At 56.9% G+C, this 21,784-nt stretch overlaps 1 protein-coding gene across 4 annotated transcripts; it reads right to left on the reverse strand.

Annotated features, from left to right (window-relative positions):
* Positions 1 to 1,711: 1,711 nt before the first annotated feature.
* UNC13D (unc-13 homolog D) lies at positions 1,712 to 20,474 on the reverse strand. Of its 4 annotated transcripts, none has more exons than XM_066200855.1 (32): positions 20,353 to 20,474; positions 13,393 to 13,425; positions 13,019 to 13,126; positions 12,293 to 12,352; positions 12,009 to 12,075; positions 11,748 to 11,925; positions 11,575 to 11,619; positions 11,113 to 11,181; positions 10,835 to 10,904; positions 10,408 to 10,512; positions 10,016 to 10,108; positions 9,674 to 9,777; positions 9,351 to 9,468; positions 8,691 to 8,815; positions 8,449 to 8,539; positions 8,128 to 8,184; positions 7,944 to 8,041; positions 7,695 to 7,746; positions 7,285 to 7,415; positions 6,910 to 7,030; positions 6,203 to 6,343; positions 5,943 to 6,041; positions 5,379 to 5,585; positions 5,140 to 5,208; positions 4,748 to 4,827; positions 4,426 to 4,531; positions 4,280 to 4,351; positions 4,080 to 4,163; positions 3,679 to 3,799; positions 2,978 to 3,101; positions 2,496 to 2,701; positions 1,712 to 2,410 (listed from the first exon to the last, which is right to left on the reverse strand). In XM_066200855.1, the coding sequence occupies exons 2-32, from the start codon at positions 13,423 to 13,425 to the stop codon at positions 2,307 to 2,309; spliced, it is 3,138 nt and encodes a 1,045-aa protein (XP_066056952.1). In that variant the 5' UTR covers positions 20,353 to 20,474; the 3' UTR covers positions 1,712 to 2,306. The 4 variants fall into 4 exon arrangements, with proteins under 4 accessions (XP_066056952.1, XP_066056953.1, XP_066056951.1 ...); XM_066200856.1 differs by lacking the exon at positions 20,353 to 20,474 and adding an exon at positions 18,938 to 18,993; XM_066200854.1 differs by lacking the exon at positions 20,353 to 20,474 and adding an exon at positions 15,533 to 15,679.
* Positions 20,475 to 21,784: the final 1,310 nt, after the last annotated feature.

Raw genomic sequence — 21,784 nt, forward strand, 5'->3', positions numbered from 1 at the left:
AACAGATCTGTGGCCAATTTTCACAGAACCAAGAATAATTTCTCTCTGAGCTCCCCTCCCTTTTCGGGGTGTCGCAATTCACTTTCCTGGCGGAGGTGTGGTGAAAGAGGGGGAACATCAATGCAATGTGGTTTTGGTGGGGCAGAGACCCCTTCGGAAGTGGCAAATCCAAAAATTTCTCACCCAAATTCTTGGTCTGGACATGGATTCATGTCCTGGAAGAGCCAGGCTGGGCAGAGGTGAGCTGTGCTCACAGTGCATACAAACAGTGTTTTGTGTGTTGGCACCCAAACGAACACACCTGGCCTGTGGATCCAAGAACTAGTGTTACTTTTGGTCTAATTAATGCTTCAAAGATCCATCAACCACTTCACATTAGTCCAATCACAACAATAATCTGAATGGGCCCATTTGTATTGCAGATTATTGGTGACACAATAAAATCGGGAGATCTAAGTGTCGGGTTTCTCACCAGGATTAGGAGGGTGATGATGGAGATTTCTTCTTCCTCATCATTCTTGCATTTGCTAGGAGCTGGTTTTGTGTGTTTCAAGCCTTATTTTTTAATGCTTGTGCTGTTCTGTGTTCCTTGGGGTTTCATTTGCTCCATGGGGTTAGCTGTGCTCTGACCGATTGAGGTTTATCAGGCTTTCTCTGTAAAAGGTGGGGATTTCTTTTAGGGTGGGAGAAGACCCACACAACTGCCTGGTGCTGAGCAAAAAAATTAAGCTTGAACACCTTGAATAATAGAGTGCAAACAACCTCAAAAGAGAGGTCAGCCCGTGCCACCTGCTCCCTGGGACACACCTGGCTGGTGGCAGCCCAGGGCAAGGTGGGACACAATGATTTTAAAACCAGCTAGAAATGAGCTGAGACAATATTCGAAGCTCCAGCCTCGTGTAGTAAACCTCATAATGAAGCATGAGGTGGCTGCCAGCAGGTGCCAGCTCCAGATGAGCTGCAGGGTGCAGGCACAGGGTGCTGGACCGGCTGAAATGACACCCCAGGACAGCATCCCCACAATCCCAGACCCAGCTCTGGAATATTATTTCTCTGCACTGAAACCTAAGCCAGCAAATGGCTTCCTTGAGAGCCCAGCAGCGCCTTAATCCCTCCTGCTGTGGGCTCTGTCACACAGACACCAAAGGAGCTTTTTTCTTTTCCCACCCCCGCATCCAGGATTTGACCTGAGCTGACCCAGCGGCTGCTCTGCCCACCGAGGGAGCAGCTGGTGCTCAGGCACCCGGGAGGGGGATGCTTTTAATTCCCTGGACCCTGGCAGCTCCCAGGGACCTGCTGCAGCTCAAACATGGCCACCCCCGTGCAAGGTGGAGGTAGAGGGAGCTCCAGGTGTATAATTAGTACTAATTGCAGCGAAAACAAGCTCAAAAAAACCCCAACAAATTGTTACAACCACCTGCCGTGTCAGGCATTTTTGCTGTCATTCTGGGTTACCCCGTATGGATGCACCCTGCAGAGCTTCCCACCACTTCCAGAGGGACCCAGGTCCCTGGCACAGGCAGGGAATGATGCCAGAGACCAGCACCCCATGCCTGGGGCTGTCAGCTGTCCAAAATGCCTCCTGGTTTGGCTGCCAGGGCTGTGATGCTCTTGTTTGCTGCCCAGGCTCCAGCAAGATCCCAGGCTTCCAGGAGATGGGTAAAATTTGTGGTTAAATTAAAAAAAAAAAAAAAAAAAAATCGAACAGACACAGGAGCTATGCACATTTTTAAAAAAGGAGAAATTCAGCAGCTCCCAGCAGACCTCAAATGCCTCGTCCCACCCCACTGTGCTGCTGCTCCCAGCACAGGGCCACTGCCCCAAAGCACACAGGCCACGCATCAGCTTGGTGGCTTTTCATTTAAAGTAAGAGGCTTAACACAAGAAAATGAGGGGGAAAAGAAATTTTAAAAACTTAAAAGAAAAATAAAATGAAAGCAGGTTTGGCCACGGCTGTCCCCAGCCTGAATCAGTCACGTTGCAGACAGGAGGGCTGGGGACACGGCCAGGAGACGCAGCACTGGCAGTGACAAGCTCCAGAGGGACGGACAGGGACAGCCACACTTTCACATCCCTCGTGTAGTGTTACTAGTCCAGGCAGGCAAAGAAATCCCCTCGAATCCACCTGCCCACCCTCCCTGGCCCATGGGAGCGCTGCAGTTGGGTGCTGGGAGCTGTGGTGGGGCAGGCACAGGGACCCCTCTGTCCCCACACTCCCTGCAGACGGTTCTGCCTCCAACACCACGAAAGTCCTGGGGTCCTGCTGGCCAGACTCCCCCTTTCAGGGCCATCTTCCTGCCCCTCCCTCACTCCGTCTCCTTGGACTGCTTGGCTCGTTGCTTGCGGAGCTTAACGAAGGCCTGAGCTTCTTTGTCCCTTTTCCTGGACTCCAGCAGCTTCAGGATCTCATCTGCCAGAGGAGAGGGGAGTGATGGTGGGAGATGCTCCCCACAGCCCCCTCCCCGCTCTGCAGGGACTCAGCTGGCACCACGTACCCCTGGGCTTGGGGTGGGTGAGGGGGAGCCGGGTCTGGGGCACCCGTCCCATGTCGGCCTCGTCCTCCTCGGTGTCGAGGCCGGGCAGCTGGCACAGGGGGAAGAAGGCTTCGCCCTCCAAGTCGTTGGCCCCCAGCACGTCGTAGTCAAACACGGTCAGCAGCAGACAGGCCCCCTCCTGCCGGCACTTCTCCGAGGGGATCAAGCTGCAGCGGCACGGGAGGCAAGGGATCATCACACCTCACCCCGCAGCCTTCCCTGCTCCATGGGGAGCCACAGCCCCACAGCGACCCAAACCCCTCAAAGCTCAGGGCCCCAACACAGCCCTGCACCCTCCCAGGTGTTTGGGGGACCCCACTGGGGTGCAGGGGGTGAAATCCCTGGACACAGCCAGTTCCTGGGGCAGCAGCCCCATGGCAGAGGCTCTGTTGAAGCCCGAGGGGGGGACTGGGGGGCCCCGGTGGGTGTCAGCCCCTACGTACAAGTCGAAGGCTTCGTCGAAGAGGGGGTGCAGCTCGTTCTTCTTGCACTGGGTGGTCCGGGCCACCACCTCGGGAAACTCGTGCCGGGGCTCCAGGGTGAGCTGCACGAAGGGGTCGCTGGAGCCTGGTGGGGTGCAGACATCAGCCCCCTCCCCTGGCCCCTCTGCCCCGCAGTGAACCCAACCGGGGGGGCTTGGACACACTGGGGCGGCTGCAGGGGAGGGTCAGGGCAGCCTCAGCACAACCCCCAGCCCAGCCCGGGCTCCTGGAGGGTGCGGGAATATCCCACACCCTGCCCGCGCAGCGATCGGCCAGGGGTGGCTGCAGGAGGAGTGACCTCTCCTGGAGAGCTCCCCGAACGACAGCCGGACCGCGGGAAGGTCGCTGCTCAGCCCGGCGTATTTTTTTATCTGCGACTGCTTTGCATGATGAAGAAAAGCCACCTGCCCTGGCTGCTGGCTTGTGCCACAAACAGTCGGATGTGGGCACTGTGTCCTGCATGGTCCTGCCTGCCACGTCCCATTGAACCACCCAGAACCAGCGCAATAACCCCCTTTTTTCCCCAGATCCACCTCCTTGGATAAAAAAGCAAATCAAGAGAGAGTCCAAGCACTGCCAGCATCTCTCCTGACTGGGGCATACTGGGGACCAAGGACAGGGGACCCTGGGGCAGTGTGGCTCCCCTGCACACCCACACCCACCGTTGGAGTCCAGCGGGATGAGGTTGGTGGCGTTGAGCACTTCCACACGGAGTTTCTGCTCCGAAGGCCGGTACAGGGCTTTGATGGTCACGGCCCCGTACTTCTCTGAGCTGGTGTCCAGCTGGGCAGTGGGGTACAGGGATAAGGATGCTGTCCTTCATTCTCATCATGGAGGGGATGCACAGGGTATGGCAGAGGCTCAGCAGGGATTTTGGGGTACCAGGGTGTGCTGGAATCCTCTGGGATGCATTGAGCCCCCTCCTGCTCAATGCTGTGGCAAAATCTGCCCCAACAGCCCCAGGACTGGGAGGGTGGTGGGGAAATTCCTCGTTTCCACAGGCAGGGCCCGTGAGCAAGGGTGGGATGTGGGAAGGGGCTGGGAGCACCATCAGGACTCCTACCTGCTGCTGGATCCTGTTGCTGAAGTATTTCTGGATGAGTTTGCGGCTGCTGGCGGAGCAGAGAGCCAGGTGAGTCTCCAGCGTCTGTGGGGAGGGTGAGAGGCAATGGTCAAGCAAACGGACACATCCACAGCCCGGGGATGTCCTCCCTGGCATCCCTTCCTCCCAAAGGAACCCACGGGGACTCCCCATCTCCATACCTGGAAGGCTGCACTGTGGAGGGTCTCCAGCGGCAGCCCGCAGCCCTCGGCATGGAAGCACAGCTCCAGGCTCTGGGGACAAGGATGCTGTCAGCCACCAACCAAACCCCGGTCCTTGCCAGGGACCCCCTGCTTCCCCTTGGTACCTTCAGGGCACAGAACAGCCTCTGGCAGTGCTGGACCGAGGGCACCTGCGGCCCCTGTGCTGCTGAGAGCACGGACAGGGTGTGGTGCCACAGGAGAGTGAGGAGGCTGCAGGGGAGAGGAAGGCTGTGAGCACGATCCAGGGGCTGGGCTGGGGGATGGTCTTCAGCTGAAGGGCTTTTCAAAGCCCCAGAAGGAAGTGCCTCATCCTGCCAGCCCCGAACGGGATGGCCCCAAGCCCCATGGAGCTGAGGGGATGCTCCTGCCCAAGGGATGGTGATGCTGGTGGTCTCTGCCACAGTGCATCCCAAGTGCCCTGGTCACCTTTTGAAGTTCTCCTGGACCAGATGCTCGTTGAGGTACTGCAGCTCCGACTCCAGGAACTTCATGAGTGGGATGATGGACTGCAGGGAGAGGAGAGGGGCAGTGGGAGGGCAGGGGGGTGTGTATCCAGCAGGGCACAGCAGGCCGGGGAGGACCCCAGAGGGGCTCCTTCCCACAGAACACGGGCAGGCTGTGCCTGGTGTGGTCCTGCTGCTGACACGGGCATCAAGTGAAGCCTGTGGAGGTCTGGGCCCCATCACTGATGTGTCCTGTGCCCCAGGTGTGGGCAGGGAGCAGTGGTGGAGGGTGACAGAGGCACCCACCAAGCAAGCAAAGGCTGTCCATGGCTGCCCAAAAAAGAAGATCCAGGAGGGGCTGGACCAGATACTTACATCCTCAGGCTTCTGGGTGTCACTGGAAGATGAGAGCTCCTGGATGTGTCTGGCAATGCCCTTTTCCAGCTACCAGAGAGAAACACAGGAAGAGACTTGGACTTTGCCCCCTGCACCAGCCTCCCCATGCCCAGCTCCACCTTGTCTCCATCCCAGGAGCATAATGGGCTTCAGGACACCTTGGGTGAAGCTGCTCTGGGCCAGGTGAGGGCCAAGGGGCGTCAGTGGCAAGTGGTCACCTTGGTAGCCAGGGCTTGCACCACATCCCGGACCTCGTGGTCCAGGCAGGCCACGGTGCTGTCGAGTTGGTTGTGCAGAGCGTTCTGGATCTGCTGAGGGTCGATGATGCCCCTCATGCGCTGCTCCAGCTGGGCCCAGTCCAGCTGCGACGGCAGCTTCAGCATCAGCAGCCGGAGCTGCTCGATGTTGTTCACCACGATGCAGAGCTGGGGGAGGTGCGTCTGCTTCAGGGTCCACACCCCCTGGAGCACCCCACATCCCCCTCCCCGGTGCAATCTCCATCGTTATTCCCATTCCCCTCTCCATACCCATCCTCATCCCTAGTCCCATCTCCATTGCCATTCTCATTTTCAGCTTCACCTGTGTCCCCATCCTGCTCCCTCAGCTCACATCATGTCCCTCCTGATATTCCAGGATTATGGCTTTTGATGGCCAACTGGTCCCTGTGGAACCCAAACTGGGGATGTCAGCTGGGTTCTCAGCAGCTCAGCTCCCTCTTCATCCATAAACCAGGGCCAAATCCTGCCCTTGCTGAGGCAACCAGGACAGGTTCCAACACCAACCTTGTTGGCCGCCTCGCCCTCGTTCTGCTCGCTCAGTGACAGAGCCTCAGCCCTCTCCTTGATAAGCTTGCAGTACATCAGGGAGATCTTGCACATGTCCTGCAGGACAGACAGGAGACCAACAGGACTGAACCAGGCAACACGGGGACCACCGTGGGCTCAGGGACCCACATCACTGGGGGGTACCAGCTCCTTCATGGAGACACATCATCAAAAGAAGGAGGAGGAAACTCCAGGTGCTGGTGGCCAGGTGTACAAACCTCCAGGAGATTGACCATGATCATGAAGGCTTTCTCAGGGTCTGGCCAGTTGAGCTGCTTCCAGGTTGTCATGATCTGGGCGTAGCAGGTGGACAGGTCAACAGTGGATGTGCTGTGCTTGTGATACCCGTAAGGCTTCAGCTGAGGGGCAGACAAGGCAGACACAGCTTGTACAGAGAGACGCTATCCCAGACAGCAGAGCTGCTCCTTCACTTTGGGGTTCTCTGACCCATCATCAGCTCCTTATATCCCAATGACATCACACAACCACTTTGGAGAGTGGAGGAGATGAGGACGGATGGAGTAGCACGAGCTCCCTGCTTCCCTCCGTACACCCAAGCAGTGTTGCTGGACCCCACTGAAGAGCAGCCTGGGGCCCCGTGGCTGCCTTCCCTCCCCTCTTCAGAGAGGCTGGACAAAGGGCATTCTCACAGCAGGGTCCAAATCATATGGGTCCTCAGATCATATGGGCTGTCAGCGAGAAGCAAGAGAAGGGACACAAGGACACTGTGTGGGGCCAGGGTGGGTGGGATCAACTGGCCCAGGGGACCACATACTTTGTTTGGGAGAGGAAGCAGGCTGCTCCTGGACTGCCAGAGGCACCCACGTGGTGGTGTCAGTGCTGTGAGCCAGGCACAGCAGCAATGCACGGAGGACAGCTGGAGTGTCCCCAAAGGGAGGAGGGAGGTTTCTCCTCCCCACATTACCTGGTCCATCTGGATGGCTCTCTGAGCCCTCTCCAGTGCGGTGGTGTAGGCCTTCTGCAGCCACAGGGGCAACGCTTCCTCAAACCACTGGTGGAAATTGCTCAGAGCCAGAGGTCCATCCCTATGGATGAAGGCACCAGCTTCTCCAACCGCACAGCAGCAGCACAGGACTGCCACCCCTCCTGCCCTCACACCAAACCCACCCAGAGATGAGCCCCAAAACCTCCTGGTGATGCTCCCATTGACAGCAGACACCAGCAGCCTGCTCTGCCTGGTGTGCAATTAGTGATGTAGGTGAGCGGGAAGGATGCAGAGATCCTCTCAGTTAACTGCTCAATCCCCCCCTTTGGCATCTCTCCTCTCAGGGCTGGATACCTGCTTGGGAGGGACTCCTTCATCTGATAGAGCTCCTGCAGTTTCCTGTAGAGATCAAAGAGGCTCTCAGCCGTGGGTCTGGACATGCTGCTGTCAACCTTGTGCAGCTGCTCCTGGACGTGCTCCGCGACCTGGATGGGAGCAAGGGCAGGGGGAACACTGTGAGGTCCGGCCAGGAAGGCTCCTTCTGGAGTGAGGGTCAGCTCAGGGAATTCCTCTTCCTTTTGGGTGGCATTTCAGGAGATTTGTTGGGTCAAATAGTCTCCACAGTCACTCTGCGGGCACGCAGGGAGAGAGGGGGAGTTTCTCTTGCTCCCCTTCCAGGCTTGTAACAAGCAGGGTGGCCAAAAAACCTCAGCCTGGCTTTAGACCTTAGTCCCTCAAGGGCAGAGCAGCCCAGGTGAGCTCACCAGACTCTCCAGCTCCAGGTAGGCAATGGAGAAGATATTCAGCTTCAGGTTTCTGCAAGAGAGAAACGTGGAGCCAGGAGCCTGTCAACTCCAGCCCAGCAAAGCCTGCTAGGCCATGTCCTGGGTGAGGACAGCACAGCTCTACGGGGCAGAGATGGGACCTAAGATCCCACCTGTGGAGCCCAAGAGCCCTGCCACTCTTGATCCCAGGGAAGGTGGATGGGGGTGAGATCAAGCTCTGAAACCTACGTGCTGAACAATTTATTCCAGATCTTTTGGCACTGCTTGAGATCTTCTATCACCTCCAGGAGGAGCTTAGACAAGGCTTTGCTATTCTCCTCTATGCTCTGCAAAGGAAAGAAGAGCTTGTTTTGGATGCTCAGACATTTTTAGGTGACTTTATCATGTTGGAGGGACAGAGATGGGAACTGACCTTCACCATGGGCTTGAGGTGTTGCTTCTGCATGTGAAACCACTCCGTTGTGCCTGACTGCAAGAGAGGAATCCTGGTGGGATGGCAGGGAAGCGGGAGGAGCAAAGCCAGCTCTGTCACCCCCTTCACTCCCCCTGTCCCCTGGCTGAGGTGAGAACCTGTGATGGGAACCACGGGCTGGGGCTACCAGGTTGAAGAGGGGTGGCTATTCCCCGTGCCATGGTGATCCATGTGGATTTGCTGAGGCGTGGGCATTGGGCAGGGGGTGGAACTCACAGGGTCCCACCCTGAAGGGGCTGGGGTGGGTGAGACCCCCAGTACCTTCAGAGCTGTGGAGACCATCTGGGGGAGGTCAGGGCTGGGTGTGCACAGCTCATGGAAAGCTTTCGTTTTGCACATCTGGACAAGGACCCTGCAAAGTGAGGACCTCGAGTGAAACCCAGCACCTGCCATCAGAAACAAACACCTCTCCCCTCAGAGTCCCTGCCCAAACAGCCTGCTCGTCCATCACAGCAGCCAAGCCACAGGACCCCACATGCAGCTGGCACCAGTGACCAACTCACCGCAGCAGGGACTGGAGCCTCTCCGTGGACCTCGGGACAGAGAGGGGGAAAATGATGCGGAACCTACGGATGAGGGAGACCCCGTAGGTCAGCAGGGACTGGAAGGACTCGGCCAGCTCTGCTTTCTGGGGAGAAGAAAGGAAATATGCACTGTCCTCCTCAGTGACAGGCAGATGCTGGCAGGACCACACCACCACAGAGGAGGGAGCTGGTGTTCCCATTCCTTTCCAGCCTGCTCCAGGGATGGGAAAAAACCCCTGATGTCTCTGGTAGCTTCTCCCTGGAGGGACTGAACTGAGCTTTGTGCTTAAGCCTCATTGCTATGCGTGGAAAATTCAGTGTCTCAGCAGGGTGCAGGGATGCTCTGGGAAAACAGGCTGGGAGAAGCGGAAATTGGGTCGTATTTAAGTTTTGCAGGGGGTTGTGATTGACCTGCCGGCTGGGATGGGGGAGGGGGATGTCAGTGCAGAGGGTAAGGGGTTCTCCAGAGAGAGGGAGAACAAACCACTGTGAAATGCCCTCCAGACACCCTGGCACCCCTGCACCCCACAATCTCCTGCTGTTCCTGGAACACGGGGAGTGAAACAGCCCGGAGGAGAGGCTCAGGGCTGGGCGCCTTTCCCTGATCTCTGCCCCACACACGGTGCTGGAGCCCCTCACCTGCTCCGGCCTCAGGCGCTCCTGCACCCACCGGTACTCGATGCTGGTCATCTGGTGGAGGAGGCAGCTGCTGTTGAACTCCAGGCTCTGGTAGAGCTTGCTGTAGGCCAGCCACCGCCTGGGGAGGAGGGAAGGCTGGGCTGAGCCCCCGGGGCCTGGGGGGCACCCAGGAGCCAGCCACAGTCACAGCCAGAGTCACAGGGGCGGCACCCAGGTGTCCGGGGGGCGACACCTGAGCTCAGGGGACAGAGCAGCTGCGGTCAGAGGGTGCCAGGAAGGCCCCCAAGTGCTGCACTGGGGTGCCCTGGGTGTGGGGTACTCACGCCATGTCCTGGTGGAAGTCAGAGAGGTCCTTCTGTGTGGCGTGCAGGTACAGCACCGTGCTGGCGTGCCTGCTCAGCTCCCCATCCCAGGAGGTGCTGCCAGCCTGCCAGGAGGGAAAGGGGGGGAATGTGTCCTGGAGCAAGACAGGATGAGCGAGGAGGGGGACAGGCACCATGGTGGGGGTGTATTTGCAGGAGAGGGAGCCCCGGAAGGATGCCAGGCATCATCCTGGCCCTCATTCCCATCACACAGTGTGTTGGGGTGTGGGCTGCACAGGAAGCCCTCCCCCAGCCCAGCTGCTGGAGGGCTGCTTCTGGGGCTGGTAGCAGCACCGGGGCTACCTGGTGCTGCAGGATCTCGTGGGACACCAGCTGCTGCAGGAGGTGGCGGTGGACGGTGTAGCTCGGCTGTGTCCGGCTGCTCGTGGTGGCTCTCTGGAAAGAGACAAGGCAGAGACAACCATCACCTGCCTGGACAGACAGGGACACTGCACAGTGGGGACACAGGACCCAAAATGCGGGGCTGGAGAGCCAAGGGCTACAGGTGCACCAGGAGCAGGGTCCTGGTGCTGGCACAGAGCTCAGGGAAGGGTCCAGCACCTGCAGACCCTGGTGCTGGCACCTCTGCCCCTGGGGCGGGCACCTGTGACCCCCAGACAAGCCCCAAGGGACAGGCAGCTGTCCCACCCTGCCAAGGCAGAGGGAAAGGACCCCTTTTCCACATCCCATCCCACCTTCTTGTGAGTCAGTAGGAACTGCAGGTGACAGTGTCCCCGCTCGGGATACGTCTCTGTCCGTGGCTCCAGCTGGTACCACTGGTCATTCCAGCAGTGCAGGTCCTGCAGGCACAGAGGGACAACGGGGAAGCCCTGGGCAGCCTTCCCAGGAGAAGGATGTCATTCAGAGACCAGGGGATCTTCATCCCACTGCGTTCATGGGGCAGGAAGATTCTCCATTGGATTAAAAATACAGGATGTGCAGCGACTGAGTGCGTTGGAATGACTGTGGCACAGTGAGGGACCTGACATCACTTCGTGGCCCTGAGACGGGATCCTGGGTGTGCCGGGTGCTGCCCCAGGGCTGGGATCCTGCCCGGATCCCGGGAGGTTTAACTGGAGCCTTGGAAGTCCCTTGGAGGAGGGCAGGCACCGCGGCGCTCACCTTCAGGCGAACGACCACGTTCCCCAGGAAATCGTCCTGCCCTTTGTCTTTGCGAGCGTCTTTAAAGATCCTGAAAGGCACAAACAACGGAGGGGGTGGCAGGGTGTCCTGCAGCTGTGACCCGGCCGTGCTCGGGGTGGAGAAGGGTGACACAGACCTCCCTCCCTCCCTCCCTTCCTCCCTGCGTCCAAGGGCGATTTTTAAAATCCAGCAGGCAAAAAAAGCATTTTTTCCACCTCCTCTTTCCTCAGCAGCCTTGGGGCCGCAGCAGCACCAACCTTTTGAGGCCGTGGAGGTCCGTCAGCTCCCCCAGCTTGTGCCGCATCGACTCCACCACGTCCGAGTCCCTGCGAGGGCGAGAGGCGAAACCCACCGCGGGGAAAGGGGGAAATGAATCCAGGGGATGGGAAAACAGAGCGGGGAGTTGCAATGGCGGTGGGGAAGGGAAAGTACAGGAGCAGGGAAGTGTCGGGACTGAGGCCACCCCCAAACCCGGCCCAAATCTAGGAGGGTTTATTTATCCCTCCATAAATTAAACCAGGACTCAAGGCCAGCCGTGCCTGGGCACAGCCAGCCTGGGCTTTCTCTGCCGGCACAGGACATGTCAGTGCTCCACAGAAGGTGATGGGGAAAGGGGCTCCCAGCTGGCTTCTGGGCCTTTGGAAAAGTTGCGAATTGAATCCCAGGAGGCAGAAGCCCCGGGAGCAGGGTCCTGGGGTTGCTGGGATGCTGCCACTCACCACATGTCCAGGTGGAAGCTGGCTGTCTCCACATCTTTAAACTCCCTGCAAGGCACCAGGGGATGTTGTTACTCGAGTAACACACCAGTGGTGAACCCCCACCCACAGCCAAGAGCCCCGGCCATGCCCTGCATCCCCCCAGAGAGCAGAGCCCAGGGGTGGGGGTGGATTACAGGATGAAGGTCTCGTTCCACACTGGGCTGAGGGTCTGGTTTATGACTTGAGTGCGATGGATTTGGTCTTCGGGGATGAGGTCTTTAACCACAGCCTTCATCCTCTTCTTGTGGTCAGGGTGGGCTGGCTCCTGGCTCCTGGCCTCGATGCCCAGCAGGCAGTATGGGTCACTGAGCCCTGCCGGGGCGGAGGTGTGGGAATTCCACTCGGGAGCTGCAGCTGCCCCTCCTCCCATGGGACACCCACCTATCTCCACTTACCACTGACATCTTTACCCAAAATTCCCTTGGCTTCCTTCACAGTGGCTTTCAGGCAGTAAATGGGGCTCTGGAAAAAGGAAAAAAAAACAGTTATTAATGTGTGGGGTCACCGGCCCTGTGAGGAAGGATCAACCCTGCAAGGAACAATGGGGCTGAAGCTGGACCTTGCCATCAGCTCCCACCAAGCAGTGACAATCCCAGGGCACCCCAAATCCCACCCACAGGGGCTCAGAGGCACTGCAGCCCCCCAACACCGCCCCAGCTGCATAATTGGGACACTGTACCTCCAGCTCCATGACCTGCCGCATGATGACACTGTGCTCCTCCGCGTCCATGCCAAAAGCCTGTGTGGATATTGGGGCTGGTGATGGATGCTGCCCTGTTAACAGGGGCTGGAGAGCAGCCAGGGGCTTCCATCTGCTGCAGCCCACAGGGAGAGGAGAGTGGCAGAGTCCAGCAGGAAGGCTGGGGACCAGCTGAAAGGTCTTGAGGGAGAGCTGCCTTCCCACCATCCCCAGTCTAAGATAAACACTTCTCCCCGGGGCTTGTATTTCCCAGCCACAGGATGCTCCCAGCCCTCTAGCTGGATGCTGCTGCTGCATCTTTTGTGGTGCTTGTTAAAAGCTCCCTCTGAGTGACCCTGTAGGGGGCCAGAGGAACGCTCCAAACTGCCAGAGAGAAACTGTGTGTGGTGGGAGCAAGTTCTGCATAGGTGGGATGGGGCACTTCCACATCCTGGCCCCTGGAGCCTCTGGTCCAGTCCAAGCCCCTGGCACATGGAAAGCCCAGCCTTATCGGACATTAATATTCTCAAGTTTGCAAGTAAAGGTTTGTTATTCAGCCTCCTGAGAATTTTGTGGTCTCCTGTCAACCACCAGAGTAAATCAAAGCTCCTTTAAAAACTCACTGAGCGAGCTTGGGGCATAACAGACCCCTACCCCTCCCTTGTAGCTGGGGGGATGGACATGCCAGGGGACAGGTTTTGGGGACCCTGTCAGGAGGGGACACACCTTCTGCACGTAGGAGTAGAGCTCCTGGGAATCCCCGACGTGCTGCTGCTCGGGCTTGCCCAGGCGGTGGTGGATGGTGTAGAGAACCTCCTCATAGAGCAGGGCCAGCTGTGGGGGGACAGTGCTGACACCCCATGTGGGGACAGCCAGCAGGGACGTGCTCCATGCATCCCCCAGGACCAGCAGGATTTCCTCCTCACAGCTCCCCGAGCTCCATGCCAGGCCCTGCCAACCCCTGCATCCAGCCCTGCCCGCCCGCCACCGGCTGTCCCTGGGGAGCAGCTCCAGGAGCTGAGCCACGTCCCCAAGCCCCTGCAGCACTGCCACCCCCTCCAGTGCCACCAAGGGAGACCACAGTGGGGCCACACTCGTACCTCTTCCTTGGAGAACCGGTGGGACAGATCCATCTGGGGAGAGAAGCAGAGAGGTTTCCCATCAAGAGCACGGTTTGAGGAGGAAATCGTGGCCGGACGGGGCAGGGCAGCCAGGATGGGGTGGCATCACCCCAGAGCACGAGGGTGGGATGTCCCAAAGGATGCTGTGACATCTCACAGACACCCCACGGCCGAGGGACGATGTCCTCCATCACCCACCAGCAGGGCATCATGGGGGGCTTTACCCCCAAGCCCCATTAATTGAGGAGGGGGCTGCAAGGGTGGCAACAACAGCTTGGGGTGACCCCCAGGAGGCTTTAAAAGCCAACCACCCACCTCTCAGCCCCCAGAGCCACTCACTCCAGCAGCACCAGGCTGGAGAGCAAAGCAGCTGAGGGACAGGGCAGGGGGCCAGAGCACTGTGAGGAGCTCCAGGCTGGGCAAGGAGATGCCAAAAGCCGTCAGGATTTGGTGCACTGCTACAAATCTCTGCAGCCTGCAAGGGTGCACTGCTCATTCCCCACTTGAAGGATGACCAGCAACAGCACTGACTTTCCAAACAAGGATTAAATCTAAGCAATGACACCACCAGAGGAAGGGGACCCATGTCCCAGTGCCATCTGTTACTGGTCCTGGCACTGGAGCCTCTGGGGGTACAAGGGGGTGACACCATAAAATGTAATAGAAGTTTTTAAAATGAGTTTGGGCTTTTCTGGGCTGAGGAGCATTTTCAGGGCATGGTCCCAACACCTGCTAATGCAGGGCTGGTGGGGATGGATGGATGGATGGATGGATGGATGGATGGATGGATGGATGGATGGACAAATCCTACCTCTGGGTTAGCCCAGGTCCCAAAGTGACCTTAAGATCCCCTAACAGAAAAAAAATAAAGCAACCCTGAGCTTGAACATTAACATTTGCTTATGGCAAATCTAGGGCTGGCATAATCTCCCAGCCATCTGGACTGAATTCAACCCTTCCAGCCCCGGCGACTTTAACCCTTGAGCTGCTTTTCTCCCACCTGCCTCCACATCTCTTCTTGTACCCACTGGTGGCTGCTGGGGGCTCTGGTGACTCAGTAGTCCTCTGTGAAAGGGGGACCTGTTGCACTCAGGAGGGTCCCAGCCTGTCCCTGCCCAAGTTCCGTGCACCTCCTGCTGCTGCTGGCACTATCTTGCCTATGCCAAGGCACGGGGGGCATGTCCCCATCCCAAATCTGTCAGCATCCCCACTGTTAGTGCTGCTCCATTGCATGGTCACAAGTGCAGAGGGGACAGAAAAAGGTATTTATTCCTCTGCTGCTGTTATTTATCAGCAACACACCAGCATCTGTGCCTTGCCCAGCAATGGGGTAGCACAGGAGGGCAGGGAGAGGAATCCCTGCTGGTTTTGGGGGCAGCTCCCTGCTGTTCCATTCTGCCCCGGACACGGTGGCTGCAGGATCTGCTCCCGTGTGCACACGGGACTGGTTAAGCTAAAGCTGAGCCACCAGGACGTGTTTACTGCTGCTAATCCTCATGCCAAGAGCCCAGCTCACATCCAGGAGTGTTGCTTAAATCCAGGTCTGGATACAGCCACCAGCATCAGCCACCCCAGCAGCTGCAGCAGTGGGGGAGGCAGCAGGGGCAGGGGCGCCTGGGAGGAAGGACAAGTCCCTGAGTGGGGGACACCAGCACGACAGACCATCCCAGGAGTCCAGCGTGGGGCATTGTGCCCTGGTGCTCCCAGCAGCACTGGGCAGAGCTGTGGGTCCCATCTCACAGGGACAGGCACGGGGACCCAGAGGAAGTCGGTGGGGTTGGGATGGCCTAGAGCAGGGCTTTGGGGGAGCTGCAGCAGCAGAGAGCCCCGGGGGGCTGTGAGGTGCTGGGAGGCCACAGCCGAGCTCAGAGGGGACCCTCAGTGGGGGCTGACCCCACACAGAGCTGCAGCTGGCCCCATACTCACCCTGGGGTGAGTACACGGGTAGGGTACCCCCATCTCTTGGTCACACCCAGGCCTCAGTGCCTTTTCTCTCATTCCCCTTTTACAGCCTCAGCACCCAGCGCTGCCCACAGGGTGCCCTGGGCACCCTGACCCTGCCTGCTGCCATCACACCTCAAACCCTCTCCCCAGCGCCCCTGAGCTCCAGGCCACCTACCTCGGGGCTCTCCTCCCCGGGGAGGGTCCCCGGGGGGCTCTGGCCAGCAGGATCCATCTCGGGGGTGGCTGAGTGTGGGGCAGAGCTGCAGCTCTGCCTGAGACTGCGGCCTCCCCCACTGCCTGGCTTGCTCAGAGGAGGAAACCACAGCCCTTATCGGAGCGTGGCCATTTTAGCGCAGCGGAAACGTGCTCGGGGCTCCTTGCAGAGCACCCCGGGGATACGCAGGCGCCCTGGCCCTGCTTCCCAGCACCCCCCCGGCCATGGGGACTGCACGGCACACATGGGATGGGGGCAAAGGGAAGGTGTCACATCCAGCCCCTGCTATCGCTTACAAGCAAGGAATTGGGAGAAAGTGGAGAGAAATAGTCCTGGGAAGGCAAAGTCCAGGCGTGGATGGGGGTGATGGAGAGGATTAGTGGAGGCAACACCAAGGATCTGGGCTCTGATGTGTGTTTGGGATCCATCATGCCTTGAGAGCAGAGGCAGGGACCTTGCAGAAAGCAGGGGGTGTCTTCAGCCCTGGGGGATGGAGGGGATTTGAAACCCCATGCAAAAACTGCAGGATGAGAAATCCTTGCAACACCCAGGAGAGTTGCACAAGGTTGGGCTGAGAACAGACGCAGTAAAGAGCCTAGAACAGCACTGAGAATGGGCCTGTGACCTTCTTCCAAACAGGCTGTCCAGAAAGAGCTGGTTACTGAGAAAAAACAGCAGGAAGAAATGACGTTGAAAACTTGATCTTTACTGTCAGCTTTCATTCTTATGAACACTTTATCTGATTGCAACTTGCCAGGCAGTTGCTTGTCACAGACCTCCCTGCGGAGATCCCTATCAGGATGCTCTCACTGATAACAAACTGGGTGGGGGAAGGCTTGGCTGGGCGTAAGGAGGTGGCCAGAGGAAGAGCCAGTTTGCTCCTGGGTGTCTGTAGTGTCTACAGGCACAGCTGAGAGCAGCCTGGGCTTTGGAGGAGCTGTTGAGCTGCACAAGCGTTTGCTGCTCAGCAGCCAGACCCACATCCCGGGGGAGGACAAGGACATCAGCCCGTGCTCAGTGTCACTGCCGGGGCTGCTGAGGAGCCACAGGCCCTGTGCAGCGGGGCAGTGACTCCCCAAGGGGAGGTTTTGTCTTCTCTGCACCTTTCTGGCCCCTGGATGGTCCAAAAGCCATAAAAATGATGCTTCAGACGTAACCCAGGCAGCAGCAGCTCCACACTGGGATCAGTGGTACTGTGCAGGCACTCTGGGATTTGTGCTGAATCCAAACAGGAAACCATGACCATGGAAACCGTGCTGGAAAGTTTGTCTCCTTAATACCAGTGAAGGAGTCAGAGTCCATCAGCACAGAGCCCCACAGCACGCTGGCTCCAAGCAGGGCTGCAGGAGGATGCTGGCAGCAGCATCCCTGTGAGAGCATGAGGGCAGGCAGCCAGTCCCTTCCAGCCTTGCACTCATCCAGTCCTTTCACTGAGGCAGTCTGCACTGTTTTAATTACTTTAAGAGAGACACAGCCTCCCTTTGCCCTGGAACCCTGTAAGAGCAGGTTATAATGGCAAAAGCTGTTCCCTGAAGTTGTGGGACCAGGAGATGGAAAAAGGGCTGAGAGCAGAGGCAGGGGGTTGATGTGGGAGGCAGATTTTCTTTATCCAGGTCAGCCAGCACAGGACTACAGCACAGGACTAGGGCCAGGAGGGGCTGCAGAGCATAAGAACACTGAATTTCCAGGAGAAGGGGGATGCCAAGATAATCTACAGAATAAAAATCCAGAGATACAGTGAGACACAGAAAAGCCAAAAGGCACTCTTGAGATTTTTCAGCCTTGTCCCCTGAGGTCTGACAAAAGCTGCTTGTTACACGTCTGCTCTCTCCCCTGTCAGAAGGGCTCTGGTAACTGTCCCCAGGAATTGGGTGCCCCAAAGAACTGGGCTTCAGAACTCCTTCTTGTGCACTCCCCAGTTTGGCACTGGAGCCACGTCCTCACCCCACACCTGCTGGGGAATGCCCGTTCCCTTTGCTGTCAGAGATGCTCAGAGGTGCTTACCCAGCCCTGCCAGCTCAGCCTTGGCTTTATCCAGCCTTTTTGCATTGGCCCACCTTGAGCAAATACCTTAAAAGCATCTCCTCTCTCGCTGATGGAGGGGGATGTGCTGGAGAAGCCGATTCCTGTCCCGTGACACACACAAATGCAGTTTATTGATCTGGGACATCAGCTCTGTGCTCCCTTGTTAGTGGGAACTAGGGAAAAGTGCACGATGGCCTTTAGAAACCATTGCTGTTATCTCTGCTTTTAGCTTTGATTGCAAAAGCAAAATCTGGCCCAGCAAAGAGCAAGCCCAGAGGTAAAGGCAGGACATGGACTCAGCACCCTTGAGCTGCTCACACCTTTCATTGCTCCTTGCCAACAAAAAATAACAGCAGTCAGGATGTCTCTTGCCTCAGTCAGCACAGATTGAACAGCTGAAAGAGTTTAGTCAACTCTCAAATCCACTTCTTTCCTCCTTGTAACACTGGAGAAATAAAATCCCGTCATAACCATTGCTAAACATCAGGCAGTGACCCTCCAGCCAGGAGATGGTGGCTGGGCTGGGGTTGGCAGGCTTTAGAAAGCAAAAGTTCAGCTGCAGTGTGGAAGCAGTTCCCCAGCTGGCCACTGCACTGGTTTGCAATGCCCACTGGAAATGCTCAGGCACAGCAGGGTGGGAGCCCACAGCTCCCATCAGAGGCCAGCACAGTCCTTGGGAAGGATTCTGTGCAGGGATCACATGGATTCGAGCCCCTGCTTGTGCCATGGGAGAGCTGTTTGGTGGTCAGGTCTCAAAAGCAGCAAATATCCTTTTTCTCCCTGAGTTTTAGCAGCAGCCACCTGTTCCACAAAATACTGGTGACAAAAATCACTGAGCTCCAGTATTTGCACCTCGAATTACTCCTTGTCCAGAAAACAATAAGAGAAGCCCTAAAAGCAGCTCCAGAAGGAGCAAAGATTTCTGGTTAGTAGAGACAATCCTGATAAACTCCATTCCCCACAATGGCAGACAACTAGCAAAACATCCCAGACATCCAAGGCAGGACTTTCCAAAGGGTGTGGGTTGGCATTCCCCAAAACAGCCTCTGCTTCCCATGCTGTCAGTCTGCCTCCCAAAATAACCAACGTATATACAACAATACGGAGTGAAGCTTTACATTCCTTTTAGAAACAAGTCATCCTAAAGGAAAACCCTTTATACCTGTCCCAAATACAAATAAAGTCCAGTTCACTTGTGAATGGGGTTACAGGTGCTGCTGAGAAAGCAGATACCCAAAGAACTAGCATCATCACCTTCGTTATAGGGAATCATCTTCCCCTTAAGGGAAAACCTGCTAGAAAAGAACCCTCCAGCAGCATTAATAGTAGTTTATCTCCTACCTCTTGTCTTGATCCTGAAGCCGCAACCTGGCCTCACTCTTATCTCTCGGATGGAAATGGGCAAATAGTCAAAAATCTGATTTCAACATGTCCCTCCCTCACTTCTCCTTTTAAACACGGGGTCCAATGACTCTGCAAAACCCAGTGGCGCCTGCCAGGCATTGGCAAAGGGGACAGTGCAGGCAGCAGGCAGGGGAGAGGAAGGCGGTTTCAAAATGAGAGACATCCCATTTCCCCACTTTGGGGCTGCCCAGGTGAGGTACCCCCCTGGGACCCACTGGGTGCTGTGGGGCCAGCGATTCCAGACCCAGGAGGGATGTCAGTCATCCTCCCTCCCTGTTTTCTGTGGGGCCTTACAGTTACTCCTGCCCTGACCCCACATCTCTCCTGCCACAGGCTCTCCTGAACATTTTGGGGGCACCTCACAAAAGATGATGGCACCTGGGAAGGAAGTGGGGGACACACAGTGTCTCCCACCTCATTTAGGACATCTTTTAGAAGGATGTCAAGGCAAACTCCAGCTCTCTGGCAAGAGCAAAGGGGACTTCCAGCCACCCACACAGGACAGGGCAGTTGTGAAAGCTCTGTTCCCCTTGGGAGCCCTGTGCAGGAGCAGAGGTTTGGCACAAGAGCTGCCAGCTCCACGGCAGGGATGCGCAAGGATGACTTTGAGGAAGTCACAGACTTCATGTGTGGACCTGGATGTCCCTCATTTGCCCCACAGCACCTCGTGACCACTTTAAAATGTTTTCACCATCACTGTCATGTGCTGCCTTCCACTTCCCCCTCCCAGCGAGATAATTCCATTTCAGACACTGGATTTATCCTCCCCTCACTGCAGGGACAGAGAATGGGGGACACAGATTTCAACGCCAATTTATTTGCTGGTTTGGGGGCTGAGTTGAGAGCAGCAGGACCCACAGCACGTACCTGAGCTGAGGAGGGAGCAGGGGCACGCTTGTGAAGGTGGAATAACTCGGGGCTGACACGCAGGTACCTCCATGCCCCCACTGTGTCCATTAACCAGGTTATTCTGGAGCACAGATTCCAAATTACTGACCAGCTCCAGCACAGACAGAATTCCCCATGGCTTTCCCACCGACAATTCTCCCCACACAGTTGCCAAAGCCCCTGAGGAGCCCACCAAGCTCCACGGAGCCACATGCTTGGCTGATGGGAGGAGGCTGCAGGAAAACCTCTCCCACCGCCCCCGCATTCCAGAGGGACACGCCGAAACACGGAATATTATTGCAGTCAGTCTGTGCCTCGGGAAGAGCCAATGTGTCCCAGCCAGAGCCCAGCCCTCGCAGAGAAAAGTAATGAAAAAGGAGGAGGCGCAACTTGAGAGGGGAAAGGAAAAGTTTAGAAAGACGGGATTTGCTGAGCTGAGCTCGTAAATAGAGCCAAGCTGATACCTTTTGCTCCAGCGTCCGGAAACCATAAGGAATTGTGTAGGGAATGGCAGGAAGGCTGGGAGGAGGCAGCAGGGAGGGATCCTGGTCCGTTTGCACCCTGAGGTGTGAGATCCAGCAGCCACCACCGGCAGGTACGAGTCCCTGCTCCCCGTGACGTGGGGCACTTCATGTCCCGCTGGAGCCTCTCGGTGGCACAGGGCCAGCCCTTGAGCAAGGACGGGACTGAAATACTGGTTCCAGGGAGCAGGTGAGTAACACCTGCTATGGCTGCAGAGAGCCTTGGCTGAAATAAAGATCCCCACCCTGCACATCTCAGCGTTCCGTCCCCACCCACAAACGTCACATTTGTCACTTGGGCTTTTCTGTGCGGCTTTAACCTGAAACTCCTGCAGATCACAGCCTGCCTTGGTAAAACTCACCTCCAACACACTCCCGGCAGTCCTTTACAGAACCTGGTGGTGCCTGTGGTGCGACAGGAGCAGCTCACTGGTAAGGGCTGGCTCTGCTCCTGGATGCTCTGGGGGCAGCTGGATCCAAACTTCAGCCCACACCTCCTGCCACCTCCAGCAGTGCTTGCAAAGGGAGGCAGTGCTGTGAGCCAGAGCTGATAAATCACAGTGTCCATCATGTGGTAGAGGCAGTTTGACCATCTACAGCTCCGAGAGTGGTGGTGATGCCTTGGGAGGCTACCTGGAACAGAGGCTAGACGGTGTTAAAGGAATAAAGTAGGTGTTTATTAAAAGGCCTTCAAAGGATACAGCTGGGGTGGTACAAGAGCCCGGCCATGGCTCCACACAAGATGGACAAGGGGTCACAAGTTTTCACACTTTTATAAGTTTTAGTCCATTTGCATATTGGGGTTAATTGTCCAAGCGTCAGGTTATGAAGTCCTATCCTCCCAGTTTGCTCTCCTCAGTTTGGTGTTATTTATGCTTTTTGGGCTGAAGCTGCAACGGTGTCTTTGGTGTCTTTGATTCTCGGGCTGGAAAAGGATTGTTTTGTCTGACTAAACTGTGAAGAGAACTTGCTAACACTTTATATGAAGTTCAGAGTTATACACTAATGCAGTACAGAATCTGGACAATATGAAAGCTAAAACTTAAGGCGTCATTTGGAAGTCCTCATGATCTCCAAAGGAAGATCCTGTCTCCACAGGACAGGGTGGCCAGATGGGCTTAACCCCACTCCCTACAAATGCTTAATACATCCCCCAGCCAGAAAGAAATGAATGCATGAAGCTGGAGCACTTGAGGTGAAACCTGGGCAGAATGGTGTGGAGGAAGAGGACTCTGTTTCTTCCTTTGTCTTGGGGCAACCCCAGGCAAGCACACACAGGATAGGGCAATCCTTCCAGGGTAAAGACCTTCCCCAGCCCCCAGGGATAGCACCAGGATTTCAGGGCTGACAGTAGGAAATCTGTCAACAGCACTTG

The sequence above is a fragment of the Chamaea fasciata genome, unplaced genomic scaffold (genome assembly GCF_029207755.1).
Source record: "Chamaea fasciata isolate MVZ Bird 193981 ecotype frontalis unplaced genomic scaffold, bChaFas1.0.hap1 SCAF_19, whole genome shotgun sequence".
In the NCBI taxonomy this organism is placed as follows: Eukaryota; Metazoa; Chordata; class Aves; order Passeriformes; family Sylviidae; genus Chamaea; species Chamaea fasciata.